General features: G+C 36.7%; 2 protein-coding genes across 2 annotated transcripts in view; one reads left to right on the top strand and one right to left on the bottom strand.

Annotated features, from left to right (window-relative positions):
• The window catches only part of LOC147028613 (uncharacterized), a 33,185-nt gene extending 22,676 nt beyond the window's left edge, over window positions 1–10,509 (top strand). Inside the window, exon 5 of the mRNA XM_085879223.1 lies at window positions 9,769–10,509. Coding sequence (XP_085735349.1) covers window positions 9,769–10,050 — 282 coding nt within the window. The 3' untranslated portion in view covers window positions 10,051–10,509. The remainder of the gene's footprint in view (window positions 1–9,768) is intronic.
• Window positions 103–10,634, bottom strand: LOC147028612 (uncharacterized). Its single transcript, XM_085879215.1, has 2 exons — window positions 10,503–10,634; window positions 103–6,431 (listed from the first exon to the last, which is right to left on the bottom strand). Exon 2 carries the CDS (start codon window positions 4,784–4,786, stop codon window positions 2,834–2,836), a length of 1,953 nt encoding a protein of 650 aa, XP_085735341.1. The 5' UTR covers window positions 4,787–6,431; window positions 10,503–10,634; the 3' UTR covers window positions 103–2,833.
• Window positions 10,635–24,498: the final 13,864 nt, after the last annotated feature.

Genomic DNA, 24,498 nt, shown 5'->3' with positions numbered 1-24,498 from the left:
CACATATTGCACGACGATAGTAGTATATGATAGTAGTACATGATATATCTGATATATATGATATATATATAATTATATATGATATGATATATACATGATAATGCCCCGGTTGGAATAGGTGTACCATATCCCTGTGTCGTAAAAGGCGACCAGGGTTGCATCAGGAAGGGCATCCAGCATAAAACCTGTGCCAAATCATTATGCGGATCATAAAACGGATTTCCATACCGGATCGGTCGAGGCCCGGGTTACCAACGACCGCCACCGGTACTGTTGGTCAGCAGGGTACCGGTGGAAATTGTATTACTGCTGGGCGAAGGAGGAGAAGGAGACAGGGAAGGCGTGTCCAGAGGCAGTGGGAGAGGAGGAAGGGGAGAAATGGGGAGGTGAGAGTTGGAACTTTGAATGTTGGGACTATGACTGGCAAAGGGCGAGTGTTGGCTGATATGATGGAGAGAAGAAAGGGAGACATACTGTGTGTACAAGAGACCAAGTGGATGGGGAGTAAGGCTTGGAGCATTGGAGGTGGTTTCAAGCTGTTCTACCATGTTGTGGATGGGAGGAGAAATGGTGTCAGGGTAATCCTGAAGGAGGATTATGTCAAGAGGGTATTGGAGGTAAGGAGAGTGCCGGACCGAGTGATTCGTGTGAAGTTGGAAATTGAAGGGGTGATGATGAATGTCATCAGTGCATATGCCCCGCAAGTGGGGTGTGAGATGGAGTATAAACAAGATTTCTGGAGTGAGTTAAATGTAGTGGTGGAGAGTGAATCCAAGGAAGAAAGAGTGGGGTCATTCCGTGCCAACTCACCTAAATTTCAAAAACCTCCCCAGGTCACCTCCTCAGATTTTGCTGGAAAAATTCTTAAATGTAGATCTATATGGCTCTACCCACCATGCAAAAGATGAGCTTTCAATTCCTCATAGTTTAAAAAATATCTATCTCGAGAGACCTTTGAAATTTTGCCCTAAAAATGCCAAATGTGAAAACGCATTTTTTTTTCAACTTCAGGGGCTTATAATTTTATAATGGACTCCTCCAGAAAGTTAATATTGCAAATATTTCCTAATTGACATCCACATTTTTCAATTATGGCATCAGGTAGCCTCTGGGATGCATATTTCTCACTCTAGAGGAAGCTAAAAATTGCTTTTGGGGCAAAACGAGCTAAAATAAGGTGAAACTATAGTAGCCCTCCTGAAAATATGGAACAACTTAGTCCATTAGCCAGGTGAAAAGTGGGTATCAAGCGACTGAATAAACGCCATTGTGATGTTTGGGTAGCTTGACATCTCAGATGTCAGAAAATGTCAAGCGGACATTTCATTTCAGTCGCTTAATACCCCTACGGCGTCCATTTTCAAAGATGGCCGCCATTCCCTCCGACGAAACTGGGAAAGATAACTAAAATGTAATAACTCATCATTGGAATGGATTAAAACCTTTTATTTGGGATCATTTTGCTCGAAGTTACATGAAAATTCCTCTCATGTGAAATAAAAGTGGTTTCTGCAAGTCGTTTTCTGTAAAAAAAAAAAGTCAAATATATCCGAAAAATAAGGTATTTTGGCCGAGTTTTCGTGAAACATTCTTGAAAATACTTATAACGACCCAGGAATTGAAAGCTTGACAAAAAGTCCACTTTAGTGTGAAGTTAGCATCTATCTTGATTCTAGAAAGTTGGTTATAATGCTTCAGGAAGGCCTGTGGCAATAAACAGTCTTCTCAAATCTTCTTTCCGAAATCACCATCATCGTCACTGTCATCTACGTCTTGCGTGAAATCATCTCCATCCTCATCCTCTTTCCAATTCGCACACTCCTTTAACTCGCAAGCCGGTGTGCACAATAAACCATTGTCTATGCATGAACATGTGCCTTTCTTGCACGCTTGGGAGCAATCACAAGACAACAAAGACAGGACAACATCTGGTGCAGGTCGGATGGTAAGCCATTGAATTGCTACATCCCCTTCAGTGACGGTCCAACCATGTTCATCAGTTGGCTTTGGAACATCCGGCTTGTTCTCCAGACTTCTTCTCCATATGGAAGCCTGATAATTAGCCCTTCTAGTGTGCTGATACAACGCATCCCGACAAGGTGGCAATTGTCCTGTTGTCACTTCACCCCGTTTGGACCTGAACAGTTCATATCTGAGTGCATTGACTTCTTTGATCTCTGTATTCGATGAATACATTTTGCATGTGTATGCCTGAACAAGAGCAAATGTTTCATCACTGAGCTCCCAGTCTTTACCAATGTCAGAGAACACTCTCCGACAGCTTTCATCTTTCCGAATATTGTTCAACGACTTTACTTTTCCTTGTCCTGCAAATGCACTGACTGTATCGCAGCCCGTCCAGGAATGCAGTCCGATCAGAGCATTACACACATCCTTTCCAAGAATTGTTCCGAGGCGGTTGATATCAATAATGCGAATTTTGTTCTTTTTTCCTCGTCTCAGCAGTACCCTTGTTCCCAATTCAAGATGAAATCCAAGAAGGAGTACAAGGACATCAGTGTGCTCTGATATAACCATCACTTTCGAAAAAGAAGAAGCAGCATGTCTGCAGTGCAGAATCAGCCTAGTATCAGCTTCTTCCTGACTTCACTCAAGTTCGGAAACCTCCTCAACCCGGTCACTTTCCATCCGTACACATTTTTCGCCTGATGTGATGAAAAGTTCTGTGTCTCAGAGTTTGTTTTGGCATGATGGATCCTTCAAACGACTTGACAAGTATTCGATGAAATTATTCTTACTCTCCCCACTTGACAACAACCTTTTCCAATTTTTTATCCTGTTTCCCGCCCGGATATCTTTGAAGACTATGCCTTCAGTAGAGCCTCGGATCATCCGCTCCACATTTTTTTATCGAACTATCCTTGTAATTATCAAACACAACATCAATTCTGCTGCTTCCCTTCCCCTCGTTGAGTACATAGTTCAAGATCCTCTGTGACATTTCTGCAAATGTGTGATTGCCCCCATTCATTTTCTGAACTAAATCCATGCCATCAATTATCGTGGCCGTTCGATCTGATGGTGGGTCAACCTTCGCTGCCTCTTTCTCAATATGATTCCCAAGCCTGGCTTTGTCGGTCTTTTTTAATGTGCCATCCCCATTAGCCAATGACCATGGTTTTTGTCCTAGAGGATACGAAAGAACGTCTCTCATATCCAGCTTTCTGTTTTCAGAAATAAGGATCATTTTACCAAAGAGCCGGTTGTTTGCTTTCAGGACTACATCTTTGTCTCGTGTTTTCACAGTTGTTACTTTCTGTAGGTCAGCAAATGTTTTCAGCTTCAGTCTCTTTATAGGTTCATAGAAACCTTCTCCACTTTCCAATTTCAAAGTAAACCACATAAATGCCTCCTCCCCCTTCTCCTGTGCACTGAGCAAGTCCTTGCAGACATCGGGTGGAGCGATGAGCCCAGTAGAAATGCTCACCAGATCGGAATATCCCTCGTCAAATGGATTCATCCAGTTACTCTCTAGCATTTGCTGCACAGCCTTTACGTCCGCTTCATCTTTACTGATGCGAGATCTTTGCAGATCCTGATGTCCTGAGAAACTTTGGATGAAAATTAGTTCCCAGAGTTGACGTAAGGCTTCTGTCCTATGCTCTGCAGTGAGGTCGTACCGAGACATGGTCCCATGCTTCATGCTAAACCCTCTGGTTCCACCTGAAGTTTGTGTGTCTTTATTTACAGTTTCCTCAAGGGTTTGGTCTTCAGCAATTTTCCCGAATGGGTTTCCACTGCTGCGCTGAACAGAAAACCCCCCATTGAGAAAATGTTGGTGAAGATCAGGGCAAACAGAATTGAGCATCATCATCTGATCGTAGTGAACTGGAAGATAGCACGAGTAATTGGTTTTGTCCATTGCAAAACACCATGGAATCATCTTCCGAATACATGCTCGGTGAAGATACCAATCGCCTTCACGATCGGCTCTGATCAGACCAAGTAATATTTCCACCAGATCAATGTACGTCATCCAGAATGCGGAAACAGGACCTCTATCATTACACAGAACACCCAAGTGTACCTCAAAAAGATGAAGTATCCTTTGGCAAGACATGTCTTGCTCAAGTGATTCAAGTGTAACAGAGCACATATTTTCGTGGAGATCAGCCACACATCGAAAGGTTTCATCAAGCGTGTGCAGATCATCATGGTGGCTGTTGTCTAACCACTCTAAAAACCCTGACCAAACCTGTCGCATCATCCCTTCATAAACGATTTTATGAAGACGCACAGCTCGGTTGTATTGCTGACCCAATAAGACTTTCTCAATTGACCCTTCTGCTAGTCCCGATTCAACCACTAGATCACGCAGTCCAGCAGATCCAAACAGCTTTCCAATTATGCCCAGTAAATTGCAGATGACATGAAAATTTCCCATCATCAAGACAATACATTCGAATTTCAACTGGTGTTTCCAAGCTATCTCTGTAGCTTTGGCATACAAAGCTTGGTCCATTACCACACATATTTTGTCAAGTTCTAATGACTGGCAAATGGACACTGATTTGCACAGAATCTCTTGCACAGTTGAAAGATCTGAAGGTGGGGCATTGATTGTTGGCAGGTAACCAACGGTGTCCTTGGATACTGAAACATTGTCCCTTGTCTGGATATTGAATCCAGTCCATGATGGTATGATCTGGTTGTGAATATCATGCATCCGCACAAGAAGCCAAATGTAATTTCGCTGGTGAGCACTTGTGGATGCATCGATGAATGGCATTGACAAAGTTGGGGTGTTTAGTGGGGGTGGAACCATTCTCTGGCCTGCTACATACAATCACCAACTGTCTCAATTGTTCTTCTTTTCTCCTGCTTAAAAACGATTGGCTCATCTTGCCTCTGCGGAGCACAGGTTAAAGACACAGGCTGCATCACAATACCGTTAACACGATGTGTTGTTCCTTCTCCGCTCAGTGTCTCTTCCCTCCTGTCAATGTTGTCAAAGGCTAAAACAGTTGGGACACCAGGATGAATTTCTTTGGGAATACCACCATCACCTCGACTAACTTTCTCAACGCATAATGCTGTGTCAATTTCTTCGAGTTGGGTTAGGAACAACAGTGACCAAGCCTATTGAGGGTCCTGATGACTTCCACATTACCTGTCAATGTTTTCACAACATAAGCTAACAGGACATGCTTCGGTGTGACAACCTGTGCATTTGTCACAGCATTCAGGATATCTTGCGCAAATGACCATGACAGCCGAGAGATTCGGTCAGATGCGTCGCGCTGTGTACCCCCCAGGAGCACCTTCAAAAATGTCAGACACTCTGGCAATTCAATGTATGATTTGTCCAGTTCTTCGGGGTGCGGAGGCCACATTTGTTCTTGTATGCTACCCTTGATGCTATCCTTGAGTACGATTGCAACATTTTCAATCAACTGGACACAGTCTTGTCCTTGGTTGTACAGCTGAATTCACTTTTCTAAACGGATAACTTCAGATGCAATGTCATCGGTTTTAAGGTTATGTGGTCTAAGAAACACTCTGTGATCTGTTTCAAAAAAGTGCAAGGTGTCACCGAATTCAGCCTCAAGATTTCTGCGTAAATTCTTTTTTGTGGACGCTCTAATTTCAACACCCTGTTCAATGAAAAACAATTCCAATTTTGCTGCGATTTCTCCCAGGGAAACCAGGCGAGGATTGAACAATATGTTACAACGCACATACGAATATAACTTCTCCAGTGCGACTCTCGCAGCGTTGGCATAGCCATCGTCGCCCGCTGCAGACTGCGATGCCGTCTTTGGTGCCGTTGATTGGTCTCGTTTTGAGTTGACTGTGTAACGCCTATAGCAGGTGGCATGGTAGTGCCCTTCAGCAGCAACAATGTCACGGGATGTGAGGGCAATGATTCTCTCATCACATCTCCTAATAGCGGCATCACGTACCGTTTCATCAGCCCTTAGTTCTGAGGACTGAATGAGCGGTTCCCTTGTGTGGGAACCTTGAATGTACTTTGTCTTTTTCTCGCAGAAGATGCATACTTCTGGATAGACACGTGATTTGTCCGCAGCATCTGTGGACTGGCGTGAAGACCTCCGCTGAACAGAACTAGGCTCACTACTCAAGTTACCGAGATCACCCTGAATTTTTCTCAGATTTTTAACACGCGTTAGTCTGTCTGCATTTCTTATGATAACGGATATCCGGTGCGGATGGAGGATTGGCATCAGCAATCCTCAAAATAGGTTCAATATGTCTTATCTTAGCAATTTCAGAGTCTTTGCCAAGACGCAATGTCTTTAAGTTTAACAAGTTCATCCACAAAACATTCTTCCTCACATATTGCACATTTGGCTTTTTCGACTCTTGGGCACTTCGTTTTCCTGCAGTCTTCCTCAGAATCGGTCATGACGTATGGCTCTGTCTTCTCTTTGAAATTTTCAAAATGGGACCTGAAAAGATAGAACGTCAACTGAATTATAGGCCACAATGTGTTCCACAGTAGTTGGTTAATCGCTTCCTTTTTAACTTCGAAAATGGTACACCAGCCGGATTGAAAACCCCAAATTGCAAACATCTGAAAAAGGGATTTTCCCCTTGCAGTTTTTAATGAAGAATGGGATCATAGGCAAGTGAGTGATGGGACTGCGCTCCCCCTTACCCCAGGCTCTAAGCATTTGCATCTACAAGAGCAGCACCATGTATGTATGTATGTATATCATGTTGTGTACTTCTATAGGACCACTGCTACATTGTGAGTGTGCACTTCTCGAGGCCTCTATATGGTAATGGATGGGGGGTTGATGAGTAAAAGATGATACTAACTTGTGAAAAACTTTGGGATCATGTAATGAACATAACAGATAAATAAATGAAAATCAATGAGAATCTTCTCCCTTATCCCAGTGAAGGAAATGTACAGTTATGTCAAACAATTTGTTTTGCTGTGTTTCCACATGGTGGCAGCACGGTGAATTAAGAAGTACAGGGGGTTCCAGAAAGAACTCTGAATTTTCAAAACAGACAATAGGAAATCCATGGTTCTTCTTGTAACTAACTGATGACTACTTTTATACCTGTGGGACTATTCTTTGTCATTTTCTGACTCTGAGTACGCGTGCAATTACTTATTCACAGGCTATTAAAAAAAACGTATTTGTGGGATATTTTCGGTCTTAAAGGGTTAAAGCAAATTTAGAAAAATGTGCAAACCTTGTTAAAAGTGGATATTTCAAAGTAAAATACCAATCTGAGTAAACTTTTTATATATGGGGAGTGGACTTCATTATGAACTGCGACTACCCCTACCCCAAATTCAGTCAATACACGGAAATGAATTTCCAAAATATATCCATTTTCAGTGGGATAATGGCCTCACATGGGTTATACTACACATTCTATAGATTCAGAAGAACCATATTCACTCAACCAAAGTAAAATTATCACCAGAACAATAGTTTTAACGATGTAGTGAGGGAAGTTCTCTGCATATTTTGATGAAATGTGACAAAATAGTTGCAATTTTCACATACAAAGTTCAATGCCGAGCTCAGAAACGCAGAAAACTAAACAATCCACATATCATAAGATTCAGCAGGTTCTAACAAACAAAATGAGCACTCACAAGTCTGTCAACCTTAACCCAAAGTTGACTAATTGTACTCTAAATTTACTTGTATGGATTTCAAAAAATATGGCGGCCATCTTTAAAAATTGCCACCGTAGGGGTATTAAGCTACTGATCTGAAAGGTCCGCTCAACTTTTTTGAATACTTGAGACATTAGGCCACAAAAAATCACAACGGCGTTTATTCAGTCGCTTGATACCAAAACCTCAAAATCAGCCACCTGGCTCATGGACTATTAGAATTTTTTCCTCATAACACAGTGATTATAGGGTCATTATCTATCCATAGATACATTTTTGTTGGGATAATACAATTAGGTGCTGAATTATAAAAGTTTTACCATAAGTCCTTGCCTCCGAGGGCTCTAAAATGGACCAATTTTGTCCCCTGGTTTGACCATGTGGCGTGGGGTTTAGGATCTTAATTTTTTTTTCTAAAGATTGCCTCATATAAGATGTGTCTACTGACCAAATAATTTTATCTAAGGCCCATGGCTTCATATTAAAATAAATTTTTATTTACATGCACGTTTTTTTAATTATTCATTTTTTTCATATTTATGAGCTTATAAATCTGAAACTGAACACTCTAGCAAAGTGATACTGCAGATATTTATAAACTGGCATATGAAATTTAAGGATCTGTTATCAGAATGCCTGATAAATGCATATATTTCTATCTGAAGGAAGTTGAAAATGCCACTTTGACCAAAAATGGTGAATATACAGGGGGCATTAACTGAGGTTATGCAACAACTTAGATTATTCTTCTCAGAAATTAAGAATTATAAGTACTTTTTTTATTCAAAAATAAATTCTTGTAATGATAATCCAAACATCTGCTAAGGTTTTAATTTTAAAAACATGTCCTGCAGTTCTCTATTTGAAGTCACGACTTATGACATACACCACAAGATGGAGTAATGTGATGGGATTGGAGCAACTGTGAAGCGCCTTATTGCAAGGGCAAGTTTGCTGGTCACTCGACAGAATCAGATTCTGACAGCTGAAGAGATGTTCCAGTGAGCAGAGAAGAATATAGGAGGGATCAAATTCTTCTTTGTGACATCACAAGAAATCCAACAAAATGCAATGGAGTATGACAGTAGTAGATTAATGGGGTTTCTAGTGCAGTCATTCAAATGAATGAGGGAAAAGGGGGAAACTCTGATTTAAGGTTAAAAAGTTCGAAACAGGAGTCCGATTTTCCCCTCTCCCATGCAAATGAATGGGGTGGGGGGGGGGAACTCTCTTATTTAACCCCTAAACCCCTAAATAGGAGACTGGGATAATACAAATGAATTGAAAAAAACTCTGTCTCAAGACTCAAAAGCTCAAACCAGGAGTTTAATCTCTGCCCCCTTCCCCTCCTCCACCCTTCAACCCCCCCCAATGTTAAATTGGGACTAACTTAAGGGACTGACCTAAATTGGGATTATAATTAAGATCTCTGTCCCATTGAGACACTGATTAAAACAACATTTCTCTTATATTATCATTCCATTGAAAGAGGGAGCCAATGAATATTTGTCCATGTTTTACTTCAGGTAATAAATTAATTTTCCTATTACATTCATCACCATCGAGTATGTTCACAAATATTATTTTGGAACTCAGTTCTTGGTCTAAATATCTTTGTTGAGCAGAGATAAAATGATAAACTTCTCTGAATGCTCTTGTTTGACGACCTCCTGAGCCTCAGATTATTTTTGCATAAGCCACGCCCACTTTCCATAAGTCACGCCCCTTTTAAGGCCACGCCCACTTTTCCTAAGCTCCGATCACTTTTCTTAAGCCTCGCCCACTTTTGTAGGACCACCGACTTGCATCATTTCCAGTTAATCTCTTTTCCAAAGAATTTTACAGAATTTCCAAAGGAAACCACACCCACCAGTCTTTCTAGAAAGGCTTGAAACCCAGACTGAATTTAAACATATTATTACTTTTACTGAGAATGGACTGCTGTGCATTGATTGGGATGACTTTGGAGTTCCTTGGGGTTCTACTACTTGTATGGAACTAAACCTTCAAGTTGATGAACTGGATTCAAACCTCATCTATTGAGGGAAGATTTTATTTTCCTATTTACAGAGTTTGATTTAAGCATATAATCATTTAATAATTAAATCACTTAATTAATAGATTATTATTTTCTCTCACAGGAAATTGTATCAGAAATACGAAATGAAAATACTGCTTTTGCCACAACTTGGGCCAAAATTGTTGGTTTGGTTGAAGACCTTGTGAGCGACCAAGACCCACAGAATGAGCTCGACCTTGATGACCCAACCAAAGAGTTATACCTTGGAGACCCGCAAAATCCTGAAAAAGAGTTTTACATCAATGGTACTCATTGTGAGTTATCAAGACAATACCCACTGAACAAGTTATACCTTGGTGAATCAGAATATGTTTTACCTCAGAGACTCACAATTTTTTTTTAAATCAGTAAATGAGTTCTGCCTTGATTGTTTAAATAACTACCTTGGAGACTCGGGAAAAGGGTTCTGCCAAGATGGTTCAAAATATGGAGCCAACCTTGGAGACTCAAATTTTTTTTCAAAATCAGTAAATGAGTTCTGCCTTGATGGTTTAAATAACTACCTTGGAGACTCGGGAAAAGGGTTCTGCCAAGATGGTTCTAAATATGGAGCCTAACTTGGAGACTCACAAATTTTGAAAAAAAAAAAAAAAAAGTAAATGAGTTATCCTTGGTGGTTTTAAATATGAAACCAACCTCGGAGACCTCACAAATTTTGAAAAAAAATCAGGAAATGAGTTATTCATTGGAGACTTTGTAAGTTGGTTTTATTTTGGAGAATTGAAATGTGGGTTCTGGCTTGATAACTCACAATGCGATACATATCTTGGAAACTCAACAGGAAAGTGGTTATACCTTGGAAACTTGGAAAGTTGGGTTTATTTTGGAGACTTGAAATGTGGTTTCTACCAAGAGTCCTCTTGGGGATCTCAACCGATCGATGTGGTTCTTTGTTGGATGGTGCTTGATGAGAGAAATATCAAGAAAGTTCTGGGAAGAAAGTGCAGGAAAGTTCTTACTCCCCCTTTCTACTTCATCAAACCTGAAAGCCTTAGAAGACAGAATTGCAAGAAGAAAAAAAATATATATATATATATATATATATATATATATATATATATATATATATATATATATATATATATATATATATATAGTTAGTTCTGGGAAGAAGATGCAGGAAGGTTCTTACTCCCCCTTTCTACTTCAAACATGAAAGCCTTAAAAGACAATTGGAAGAAGAGAAAAAAACATAAAAAATATATATTGTTGAAATACGTATTTAAAAAAAGATATTGTGTTGGGCGAGGTATTGTGTTGTACGTATTTTACATTGTGTGTTTGTGGATTTAGAGAAAGCTTATGATAGGGTGCCAAGAGAGGAGTTGTGGTATTGTATGAGGAAGTCGGGAGTGTTGGAGAAGTATGTGAGGATCGTGCAGGATATGTATGAGGACAGTGTGACAGCGGTGAGGTGTGCGGTAGGAATGACAGACCGGTTTAAGGTTAAAGTGGGATTGCACCAAGGATCGACTCTGAGCCCTTTCCTGTTTGCAATGGTGATGGACGAGATCAGACTGGAGTCTCCATGGACTATGATGTTCGCGGATGACATCATGATCTGTAGGGAGAGTAGGGAGCAGGCTGAATCGAGCCTTGAGAGGTGGAGGTACGCACTGGAGAGAAGGGGAATGTTAGTCAGTAGGAGTAAGACGGAGTACATGTGCGTAAATGAGAGGGAGGGTGGTGGTATGGTGCAGTTGCAAGGAGTTGAGGTGGGGAAGGTGGATTGGTTTAAATACTTGGGATCAACTGTCCAAAGTAACGGAGAGTGTGGGAGAGAAGTGAAAAAGAGAGTGCAGGCAGGATGGAGTGGGTGGAGAAGAGTTGCAGGAGTGATTTGTGACAGAAGGGTAGCTGCAAGAGTGAAGGGGAAAGTATACAAGACGGTAGTGAGACCAGCTATGTTGTATGATTTGGAGGCGGTGGCGCTAACAAAAAGACAGGAAGCAGAGCTGGAGGTGGCAGAGTTAAAGATGCTGCGATTCTCGTTGGGAGTGACGAGGATGGATAGGATAAGAAATGAGTGTATTAGAGGGACAGCGCAGGTAGGACGGTTTGGAGACAAAGTGAGAGAGGTGAGATTGAGATGGTTTGGACATGTGCACAGGAGGGAAACAGAGTATATCGGGAGAAGGATGTTGAAGATGGAGCTGCCAGGCAGGAGGAGAAGAGGAAGGCCAAAGAAGAGGTTCATGGATGCGGTGAGGGCGGACATGCGGGTGGTTGGAGTGTCAATGGAAGATGTGGAGGATAGAGCGAAATGGAGACAGTTGGTCCGCTGTGGCGACCCCTAACGGGAGCAAGCCGAAAGAGGAAGAAGAAGAAGATTGTGTTGGGCGAGGGTTGGGTTGGGGTTGAGATTTTGAATGTGAGGGTTAGGACAGGTTTGCGTTGGGGTTGAGATTTTGAATGTGAGGGTTAGGACAGGTTTGCGTTGGGGTTGAGATTTTGAATGTGAGGCTAAGGGTGGGTTTGCGTTGGGGTTGAAATTTTTAATGTGAGGGTTAGGGTGGGTGAGGGTTGGGATTAAGATTTTGAATGTGGGGGTTAGGGTGGGTGAGGGTTGGGGTTGAGATTTTGAATGTGAGGGTTAGGGTGGGTTTGCGTTGGGGTTGTGATTTTGAATGTGAGGGTAAGGGTGGGTTAGGGATGGGGTTGATTATGCCCCCTATTATATTATCTCACACACACACACACACACACACACACACACACACACACACACACACACACACACACACACACACACACACACACACACACACACACACACACACACACACACACACACACACAAAAGTTAAGCTTCGACTGACTATTCAGTTGAGGATTCTGTGTTTGGGGTTCACAGATCTAAGAACGTCCCCCATTGCACACACACCAACAAACAAAAGCTAAGCCTTGACTGACTATTCAGTTGAGGATTCTCTGTTTGGGGTTCACAGATCAAAGAACGTCCCCCTTGACACACATTATATATATTTTTGAATTTAACCCTCGGCAGATGCCACCTGTTATACACCTCGGACTTGGTCCTCGAGTGTCCATAAAGGTGTATAGTAGAGGGGAGTGAAGCGCCAACCTATTGCTCCCACGAGTATTATCTGCTTAGTTTTGTCTTTTGTAATTCCTGTGACTGTGAATAAAATGAACCTAAAATCTCTTCCCCTTCTAAATCATATACCTTATAAGTCCAAGGAACTGCATCTATTGCATCAACAATTTAAAAAGTTCATTTGTCCATCGCTTTGTATAACCTTTTTCAAAATGAGATTTCCACCTATATATTCTTACGATATCACCAACTTTGAACTTAGGTTTTCTGTTATTAATCTCTTTTTCATATTTTAATTTTGTAAATGTTTCTGATGGTTTCGTATTCGTTGACGTGTGAATCGTGTCATTATACTTATCGACAATATCCTGAATAAAAGATGACCATTGTTGAGAACCGAGTTGTGTGAATTTTTTATATAGTCTCTCTTTTAAAGTGCGATTAAAGCGCTCAATAACAACGGCTTTTCCTTCATTCAAGGTACTGTATAATGTAATGCTGTTATTTTTTAGAAAATTCATTAATGTCTTGTTATAAAACTCTCCCCTCAGTCCACAATTTTTTAGGTTTTCTCTTACTTCTATTAAATATCTGTTGAAAGGCAAACATAAGAGTATTACCTGTTTTGTTTTTTAAAGGGACAACTCACACATATCTACTCCTCAAATCAATAACGGTTAAAGCATACTTGTACTCCTTATCATTATTGAGTTCAATCAAATCAGCAGACCAGATATAATCAACTTACTTGGAATAAACCTTCCTTCTATGAAACTTTGTAAATATTGGTTTATGTAATTCATCAGCTAATTGTTCTTCAGTCTTAATGACATAATTAGAGCCTATAAGTTTTTTGAATTTCCAAGCCCAAGTTTCAGTTTCATACTGATCATATTCTTCATGATGAAACTATCAACTTTTTCTCTCATGGTTGGATTTTGTATCAGAGACAAATTATACAACATTTCTCTATCAGCTTCATGCTTTTCTTCCAAAGTTGTGGTATTCCCATAATCAATATCGTGCCTCATGCACACTTCATCAACCCTATTGATGGGTTTACTCCATGGTTTAGGATTGTCTGCCTCATCAAACTTTTATCAAAGTTTGTGCTTGGACCACAGAAAGAATACCCTGGTAGATGTAATTCCCCTGGTATTCCAGTAGTTGTAAATTTACTTCCTGATAAAAACTTTTGTATATCTCCTCCACGTTTGTGTTTGGAGATAAATTGACTCTTTTTTGAACCACACACCGAACATGTACCTTTTTGTATAATCCTATTATTTTTACTTTTAAAATATGAGATATTTTGAGTGTGAGTTTTCCTTTTACATTTGACACAATAACTCACTTATTTATGAGAAAAATTCCGACAGAGTGCAAAAACCTTTTTAGTTTGCGACATACACATTTGAATCTTAATTTTTAAAACATAAAGAATCCTCAGAAATGTCTTCACTCTCTCCTCCATTTATTTAAGAAAATAATGAAAAACTTTAATTAACGTCAATATCTTTCCCTTGAAAACGATGTCAATAGTCTTGTCGAAAATATTTCTAATAGACTTGTCAATTCTCTGTTTTCCTCCTCGGTATGTTGATATTTATTTATTTTTTGAAATACACCCAATCTTTTTTTAATCTCACTGGTTTCCATATTTTCATATTTATTTATTCTCTCTTTCCTCCCTCTCCTCCCTCTCCTCCTCCTCTCTCTTTTCTCTTTCCTCCTTCTCTCTCTTCTCTCTCTCCTCCCTTTCCTCCCTCTATCTTCTCCTTTTCCTCCTCTTCTGTCTCAGTTTCTTCAACTCCGTCCTCATCCCTTACTATCCTTGAATCACTTCCACCCCATAGAATATCATGCATATATTCATCAGGATTTCTTGTTATTCCTCTATCCAAAATAATTTTTTTACAACAGGAAGCCAATAAATTTTTTTTATGAATTTCTCAGAGCCTTACGTTTTCTTAACTTTATAATTTTTTCATTATTTAACATTTTAATTAAATCTCAAGTTGTTGGTTTAACAACATCAGTATAAAGCCAATCTTTTATTGAAAATGCATCATTCTTATGTTGTAGAACAAATTTATTAAAATACTGAATACCCTTTTCTTGAACGTATGCTTGGACACAGAAATCATAATTTTCTTGAAGCCTTCTTGCTGTCATTTATGTATTAGAAATAAATGACAGAATAATATTATGACACGAAACACCTCCCCATCTTCCCAAAGTCAAATCATTTTGTATTTCCTTACTTATTATCTATAATCCTGTTTTTTTCTGTTTTCATGATAGAAACTCGGGCAAAACCATTATTATATTTACCCCTATTAAATTCTTTTATTTGTTGTTTACTAATCGTGGCTCCACAAAACTCATTCTCTATACCAAGTGGATAATATTCTTCCTTACGAGACTGATTTAATTGTTCCAGGTCTTCTAGCTCAATTTTAAATGACCAATTATACCCTAAATCATTCATATCAGACCTCCATTGTTCGATTCTCATACAAACGATACGCCCTTCTTTATAAAGAAAATATTTTAATTGGAACTGTGAATTCTGTATGACCTGGAGATAAAATCAACACTTCTGTATCTTTGGAATACACGGCCGTTTTATTTCAGGATATAGATATATATATATATATATATATATATATATATATATATATATATATATATAAATATTGTGATAAATCACTTAATCTCACCAAGTCATTCGCGTCAGTCGGGCTTGGATAATTTATTAATTTATAAGCATTTTTCATATTAATATTTTTTGTTATACTATATTTCTGTTGTTCAGCCTGTGCCTTTGTGTAATAATTTGATAAATCAATATCCAGTTATTGGGATACACCAAAGATAGAACCATCTTTACGAACATAAGTCATTTATATAAGAGTAAAATAATGTCATAATTTTTTTTATTTTTGTTGAGTTGAAATAACACATAAAGACATAATTGACCACAACACTTGGAATTTAATTCTTGGACTTGAAATGTTTGATTAACACCATTCTGTAAGAATTTTATGACTTCAACAGGTGGTGGAAGACCAAAAATATCAAAATAATATTTGTCTTGACTATTAAAAATACAAACCCAATGAGAACCGTTCCCATTATTATCTTCGAAGTCCATAATAATATTCTTTGTATGTTTAGGCACATTTGTTAATTCATCTCTCAGACAAATAACCACATTATGAATTTTTAATTTCTTAAATACTTGACAAGTTGTAAATTTGATGTTGTATTCTTTCCAAATTATTTAAACCACTCATCAATGCTCATTTATTTATAAGAAATATATAATCCATTACCCCTTTGAGTTAATTTTACACCTGCTTGTGCGAGAGAAGAAAGCATATCTCCAACTAACAATCTCGCTTTATCAGGCAGACGTTCAAGTTTTTCAGCAAAATCTACATTTACACCACTTCCACTAATTTGTTTCTCCAACTCTTTGTTATGTCTTTCCAATTATTTTTGAGCCAGGAGTTGAGCCTTCCTTTCGTTGGAAGCTTTCGCCGCTGTTGAAATACCACCCGTCAATGCTCCAACCGCACTTAAACCAGCAAATAAAGGAATTAGAAATGGGAGAATTCCTCCACTCGTCTCTCTTATTGAATATTGTTTCAACGTTGGTTTTGACATTTTAATTTTAAGTGAGCCAGTATCGTTCAAGATTTTAACCTGTTCTCTTGTGAGCAAAACATCAATTCTTGCTGCTCCTTTTCTCTGAATTGTATTTACGTTAAAAATACAAGGCTTTTCATTTTGAACACAAGATGATAGTTTATGAAGATTGATTTGATGAACATATACCCCAGTTGGTACTTTGCCACTCATTTATTGAACAAAAAATTATGTGAGACTAATCATAACACCATTATCTGTATTAATCTGTAATTCTGTTTCTTCCAAAAATAAACAATATGCATGAACTTCTTCACTCTCTCCTCTTTCAATGTATAGGGAAGTATCCACTCGATTAGACTATATAGTTTCCTTTTGAGCATTCAGGTGAAACGCATAGATTGTATACAAACTTTTAAATGCTGTCATATCCAAAATAGGTTCTTTATTTCCATTACTTTCACACACCTTTTGGTTAGACTTGCATGCTTCAGCATAATCATTTTTTCCCCAATTAATTTCCAATCTATCTCGTGGATAAAATGTTCCATCTGGAGAAACACGAAGTTGTTTCACCTTGGCATTATCACTCAATGCATTATTCTTATCAATAGCAGTATCACCATCTGGTTTTTAAAAAATGATCCACAGATATCGTGGCTTTCCTTCCAGAACACCCAAATTCCACGTGCAAGTGGTTTGATTCAGTTTAACGTGTTGACATATTCTTTTAAGGTATGATACATTGAGTGGTTTCTTTGAGTTAAGTCTTCTTTTCAACATCTCTTCTGTTTTAAGATTAGGAGTATATTCACGAATACACCAACTCATTTCATCAATTACAAATTTCTTCTGAGCACCAAAAGCACGAGCAACACTAAAAAGTAATCTATTTTCATTATCATTCCTTTGTAGTTGAAATCTAATTTTAAGACCATACAGAACTTTATTATGATCACAAAATCCAAATATACCTTTAAGAGGAACTGCCACAGTAAAACTATGAACTGCTTTTGCATCATCATTGTACATTCCTTTCCTTTGACTATATCCAGGGTCTGTGTTTGTTCCCGTTGACATATCAGGAATAAAACCTTCGACAGCCCCCTTTCCCATTCTATCACAGAATGTATATCGTGTAAATTTCATCATTTCAGATACAGCAGAGACATAATCAACCGCTTCAACTTCTTGTGTCCCAATGGAAAACGAACACTATCAAACATTTTCCAGAAGAAATCATTTACGAGTGCAGCGTTTGTGTTATTCCCAGCTTTCGTGAATTTAAATTTACACAACAAGAAACTTTCGGATATATTCAAATAAGTTTGTTGATTATTTATTTCAAAACTTTTTATACCATTTGCATTCCAGTCTGTTCCAGTTATTGCATTTACCTTGAAGTAATCTTCTTTTTTAGTGGAGTTTGAGATGACAATGGTATCATCCAAATCATAGATACTATCAATTGCTTCCATACTTGTATTTATTAAGGAAAAAAGATGTTAAAACTTTTGAAACCCTGACCCAAGTATTTGAATTATTTTCTGTCGTTCTTGGGTGGACAACTGAGTTTTGCCTTTTTAAATTTCTTTTATTGCTTGTAATTTCTGAAATTCCTTTTGGGCATCTTTTATACTCTTAATCGCACCTGCTACATTTCCCACAGCAGAAGCAGTTGAACCAATTTGGTCTTTATGTTTAAGAATAATTGAACCTATACCCATGAGAGTATCAATTATCCCATCGCCTCTAAATTGATATCCGACACCCCTTTGTCTCTTAGGTTTATAGTATCCTCCACCAAGATACATACCTTCACCCTTGTCGTATAGGGAAAGGAACATCCCATCCCCTGAAATTATTTTATATTTTCCAAACTCGTGTTTCCTCACAATAACCATCGTATTTATTTATTGGAAAACTTCACGTAGGTGAATTCTGATGGATATAACTTCTCCATTAAAAGAAATCATACGATTATCTTGGTCGGTTATCCTAAAATTTACTCTGTATGTGGTTTTTCCTGACACAGGGAGATAAACCAGATTTTTGGGTTCCATATTGAATTTATAACCAATTGGGGTTGAGTATGTGCTGAATGAAAATATTGTATTTGTTCTTCTTCCATCATTATAAGCACCATCAATCAAATCACAGTGAATTAATACCGAATTTATTCCTGAGGATATTTGAATGACATTATCACTGTAAAACGTCCCATTGGTTTCAATCTTTTTTGTGGAGAAACCCAATAACTCACTAAATGAATTATTTATCAATTGTTAAATCAACCTTGTAGTTATTTTTACATTTAATCGTTGATTTTGAAGTATGTTTTTGAATATCTATAACAATATTTTTTGGTTCATCACCCTGTTCTTTCATAAGACGAACAATTTCGGAAGATATTTGAGAAATCTCATGTGCTCCGGGTGAAACTGTTATCGTTTTGTATCCACTTCCCGGATTATAACTGAACTTGTTATTTTTCTCGGTTATATTAAATAAGGTATTATAAGTTTCCATGGACAATAAAGATGCCTCATATTCTTTTGTTGTGTCAAGTTGTAGTGGGTATGGGAATGAAGATGTGTGGTCGTTTGTTGTGAAATTGAAACGAAGGATTGTGCTTCTCATCTTATTTAATATGAGATAAAATGTCTTTATATTGGTATTTATTAATTATGTTCATGTTCATCAACAGGTTTAAAATGGCTGATGCTTCATTAAAACAATTATTTCCAGCCTTCTTACTACCTAACAACAATAACAGTCGATTAACTAATTGTGATGGGTCATTTGGAAGAAAACTAACACCTGAACCAAGGATACTTAAAGCCTGAATACTGTGTTTCTCCTTCTCATTCTTCCTACTTTTACCAGAAAGACTAACCCTATAATTAACACAGTCCAGCAGATCAATATATACTCTATCATCATTATTTTTCATATCAATGGTTTATCAATATACTTTGATTCATCCCTCACAGATGAACCTTGTCTTCCATCTTTTCTGAGAAGAAACATTAATCTCAGAGTAAGTTTAACAGGAGGTTGAGCAGAACTCAAGAACCTTAATTCATCATTAAATATCAATACCTTTTCTTGAACAAGATGAAATATTGCTGGTTGTTCTGTTGGAATGAGTCCTGCTTTGGTTTTTGATTCCGCTGAATATTCATTGTTTTGAAGAGCATTCACAATATAATCGGGGGTTGATTAATCTCTTCCAGTTGTTGAAATAATCCTTCATCATCATATTCAAATTCTCCTATATGCTATTATTCTTCCTCCATCATTTGACTGAAATCTTTTAACATTTGAAGTTTTTGAGGAGCATATTCTATTGTGGGAACTGTGGAAACATCAAAAAAATTTTCTTGGGAAGTTTTTAAAAGTGGTTTAAAAAATTTATCTTGTTTTCTTTCAAATGCTTCTTCACGCGTTAATTTCTGTCTGCATTTCTTCTTTTTGTCTTCCTGTTGTTTTACAACTTTTAAAACCAACTCTTGATGTTCCTTAAATCTTCTTGCTCTTTCTTTCGCACCCATTTATTTATTGGAAAATATCATTTAATGAATTGCAAAGATCAACAGGGAAATTTTCCTTTTCTTCATCATCCAAGTTGATGTGTTCAAAGAAATCCTTTTCTTGAAATATTTCATCAAATTCTTTATTCACATTAATACGAGTTGTAATTTCTTCTTCAATAATACTTGTATCTCTGCTTTTCATACGTCTGCGTTGAGTTTCTTGATCAACATCAAAACTGAATGATAAAATCTTAACCCCATTCAGATGTTTAATAATTTGTCTCATTCCTTCTGGATTAGTTTCTAATGTCCCAAGACCACCAGATTTTAGTTTCTTTAACTCACCCTTACAATGTGAATATTTTGTTGTACCAAGAGAAACCTCCTCAAATATTTGGCCTTCATTGCTCAGTTGCATATGTTCCTCCACTGAAATGTAGTGATAATCTTCACCTTTTACTTCTCCAGGTCTTATTGCTCTAGTTGTTGTTGATACAAGGCATATCACGGGGTGTTTTTAAAGTAAATTTACAATATTCTCATTTGTACTATAAAAGAACCTTGATTTATGAAAGTTTTTTCCAGACGCAGATTTACCCACAAGATTTATAATATTAGTTGTCATTTATATATGTAATTGTTTATGAAACAAAAATATATCCCTTAATATCTCATCTTGTTTCACAACAATATATTTGTATTTTCAAGTCATGTGCTTCATATAATCCCCAAATTCCTTTTTACTCCATAATGTAGAACAATTATCTCTCCAAAAAATTGTTTATATCTATTGAATTTAACTTGAATAAAATAAAAGTATTAGCATTGTTTCTGATGGAACGACGAGGAAGTTGAAGGTATGATTGAATAAGATAAATACAATTACAAGAAGAATGTCTCCCCTCTTGTGTAGTGGCTGTCCATTACCGTTTGGTTTCTCTCATTAACACAATCATCAAAGATAACGAGGTTCTTTTTTGATTTATCCAAATCTTGGGGAGAAGGTATATCATCCGTATTATCACTAAGAATACAAGTTATTGGTTTTGATTTATTTTTATATCTCTGTGTATCACAAAATAGTTGTATTATATCTGGTTGATACTCTGGTTGAAAACTCGACTTTGTGAAAATTATTAAATTATCATAATCTAAAAAGTTTGGAGTCAGGAGCATCTTCAATTGTAAGCAGGTTTTTCCACATCCGCTTGAACCAACCATGAGACATCTTAATGAATTTGGAAGATTTTCATGATTGTTAAATTTTATCTTATTTTCCCAAATGGGTAAAAAACCATTCATTTATATATTTGGAAAACAGGTTATTTAATTTATTATTGGCTTTTTTAGAAACTTTATATTTTATCCTAAGTTCAGGTTTCATTTCAAGATAATGCATTATTTTATTTATACAATATCTTGTGTTGATATTTCCCTGAAAATGACATTCGTGAATAATATATAACAACAATCCTTTGAACATTTCTCTTATGCATTCAGTTTCTTCCCTTGCAAGGAAAGGTGTGTTATCACCCTCATACTTTACATTCATTTCTCTCATCAATCTTGTAAAGTAATTCATTTTTGGTGTAAATCTAAAATAATTATTTTCCTTTTTATATTTTTTATTTTCATTAATTAGAAGATAATCACAGAATATGCATTGTTTCTAGGCTTTTGACTGTGTTTAATCCCACTCTATCACATGCAGGACAATTCTCAAATTTGTCATATGGAGAATCAGAGAATTCAAGAGGCTCAAAATCTAGCATATTTATAAAGTAAAACTTTACTTTAACTGAAATTCATCTTCGGCACTTTCACAATCATCTATAAAACTACTTTCATAAATATTGTTTGAACACAAACTCTCAGTATCATGACTGTCGTTTGAACATAAACTCTCGGTATCATAATCACTCTCATAATCTTCAAAATCTTCAGTTGAATATTGACTCATATTTAATTCGTAGAAAAAAACATTACCATCGATATTTATCGACTTTTTTCATTAACAGATTCAACTACTACATTTTTTATATTAAAGGTAATTTTAAAAAAAATTACCCCCGTGCGGGAGTGACGGTCATCTCTGCGAGAAAATATATAGCCTCCTGAAGGTAGGGCAGTTTTTGCAAACTTTGAAGTCACGTGACGCGAAAACGAAAGCGAATATCGAAAATCTGGCCTGACCAAATTTAGATATTGTCCCATAGATTCATATGCCACAATAAAATTCAAGATTGCTAGAGAAATGTAGGAGGAGATAGATTTTGAAAATCGTCATTTTCGCATTTTTGGCCAAATTTGAAGTCACGTGACACGAAAACGAAAGCGAATATCGAAAATGCGGCCCGACCAAATTTAGATATTGTCCCATAGATTCATATGCCACAATCAAATTCAAGATCGCTTGAGAAATGTAGGAGATAGATTTTGAAAATCGTCATTTTCACATTTTTTGCCAACTTTGAAATCACGTGACACGAAAACGAATATCGAAAATCCGGCCTGATGAAAATTTAGATATTGTCCCAGAGATTCATATGCCACAATCCAATCCAAGATCGCTTGAGAAATGGCGGAGGAGATAGAATTTGAAAATCGTCATTTTCGCAACAGACGGACGGACCGAAGGACATCTACACCCATATTATTAGGTCATGCTCGAAGAGATGACCTAATGATCCTTTACTACTCTTGAACGAAATGTCATTTCACCTGATATATTAACATCCTTTATTTCATCAGGATTTATATCTTTCGGTTTGTTGAAAAAAAATGCAAATTTCTTCTTGCATATTACAGATGGTTTTGTCTTTTCTTTCTAAAGCTTCATCCATAAGGTTTTTATTTTTTGATACTTTTTCTTGTTTCATTGCTTTTTCTAGTTTTGAAGATATCACCAGAAGGAGAGGAGAAACTTTTGTTAGAGATACCTTAATTGATGTTCTTCGAGATATAATAAAGCCCTTCCAATGAAGGAAATTGAAGAACTCATATTATTCACCATAATTGTTTTTATCCAATCGTTGTTATATTTTTCTTTGTTCAATTTTACATCCTTGACATATTTCTCAGTATCTTTAACAAATTAAGAGATGATTGAAACTTGTCCTTTGTGTCTTGATACATTGTATTTATGAAGTGAAAAAAGTTGGAGGATAAATTGGTTTTAAGCACAGATTCACCTATAAATTAAACAAAATTTTCATCAAGAACATTTTATTTTAAGCAAAGTTTGATAATATAAATATGGTGAATACAATGTACTGCGATGTTTGTAATCACGAATATAAATATTAGAAAAAACACCTTCAAACCAACAAACACACATTCAATTTTTTCAAACAAATATCTACACTTGATCAAGAAACAAAACATTGTGATAGATGTGATAATGATATTCTTTAAAAAAAATTATGATAAACACCTTCAATCACGCAAACACAAGAACAATGAAGAAAGGGGAGCAAAATTCTTCATTGAAAACACTGATGGGGCATTTAAAGGGCATATAAAAATAAGATTGTTTCGTTTTCAAGACCCTGGACCATCTTCAATCATGGAAGCTGTTGATATGGTAAAACAAAGTATTGAAACTATAATTTAAAATACATTCAGTGAAATGAAAACTTTTAGGTTTTATATGGAAGTAAAATGGAAAATGGTAAACAAGATGAAACTACTCCCTTTTTGAGGACAAACCCACACTTTATCTCATCATTTCAAGATTTTGTAAGATGTGATGTTTATAATGATCTCCAGAGACAGGAACAAGATGTTGATAACACTGTAGTAGGTAGTGGATTCACGATCACAAAAATAATCTTTTTAGACATACACATCTAAAAGTCAGATCCTCTTCAAATATTGATTTACCAAAAAAGATAAAACTTAAGAAAGCAGTTGTTAATATTCAAAACAAAGATAGTAAATGTTTTCTATGGTCTGTTTTGCTCACTTACCTCCTCCACAATAGAATCCTGAAAGGGTTAAACATTAGAAGAAATACGAGAATACATTAAATGTTAAAGATTTAAAGTTTCCAATGTCATTGAGAGATATTCCTAAATTTGAGAAAATGAATAATCTATCTGTTAATGTATATGGATTAATGGATAAAAATAAAGTTCAGATTTTAAAATTTTCAAACAACTATAAAAATGATGAAACACACATTGACCTCCACTTTACTTCAGAGGAAAAATCACATCATGCTTTCATCAAAAATTTCTTAAGATTAACCAAATCACAAATATATAAGAGAAAATGTAAAACGTATCCTTGTAAGAGATGTTTCAACTCCTTTCACACAAAAGAACGATTAAATCAACATTCAAAATATTGTAGTAATCATAAATCAACCATATCAATTTACCAAAAGCAGGTTCAAACATATCATTCAAAGATTTCAACAAATCTATAAAACATCCGTTTGTGATATATGCTGATTTTGAAAGTATCCTTGAAAAGATAAAAACTGTTTCTCCAAATCCAAATAAATCATACATGAATATATATCAAAAACGTACTCCTTGTG

Source organism: Eptatretus burgeri, chromosome 4, assembly GCF_056783735.1.
Source record: "Eptatretus burgeri isolate ZD-2024b chromosome 4, Ebu_testis_v1, whole genome shotgun sequence".
Lineage (NCBI taxonomy): Eukaryota > Metazoa > Chordata > Myxini > Myxiniformes > Myxinidae > Eptatretus > Eptatretus burgeri.
Note: the sequence above shows the minus strand (reverse complement) of the source record. Positions and strands in the feature narration are given on the sequence as shown.

Coding starts and splice junctions, on each gene's coding strand:
- LOC147028612 (XM_085879215.1), bottom strand. CDS start 4,786: ATGGTTCCACCCCCACTAAACACCCCAACTTTGTCAATGCCATTCATC.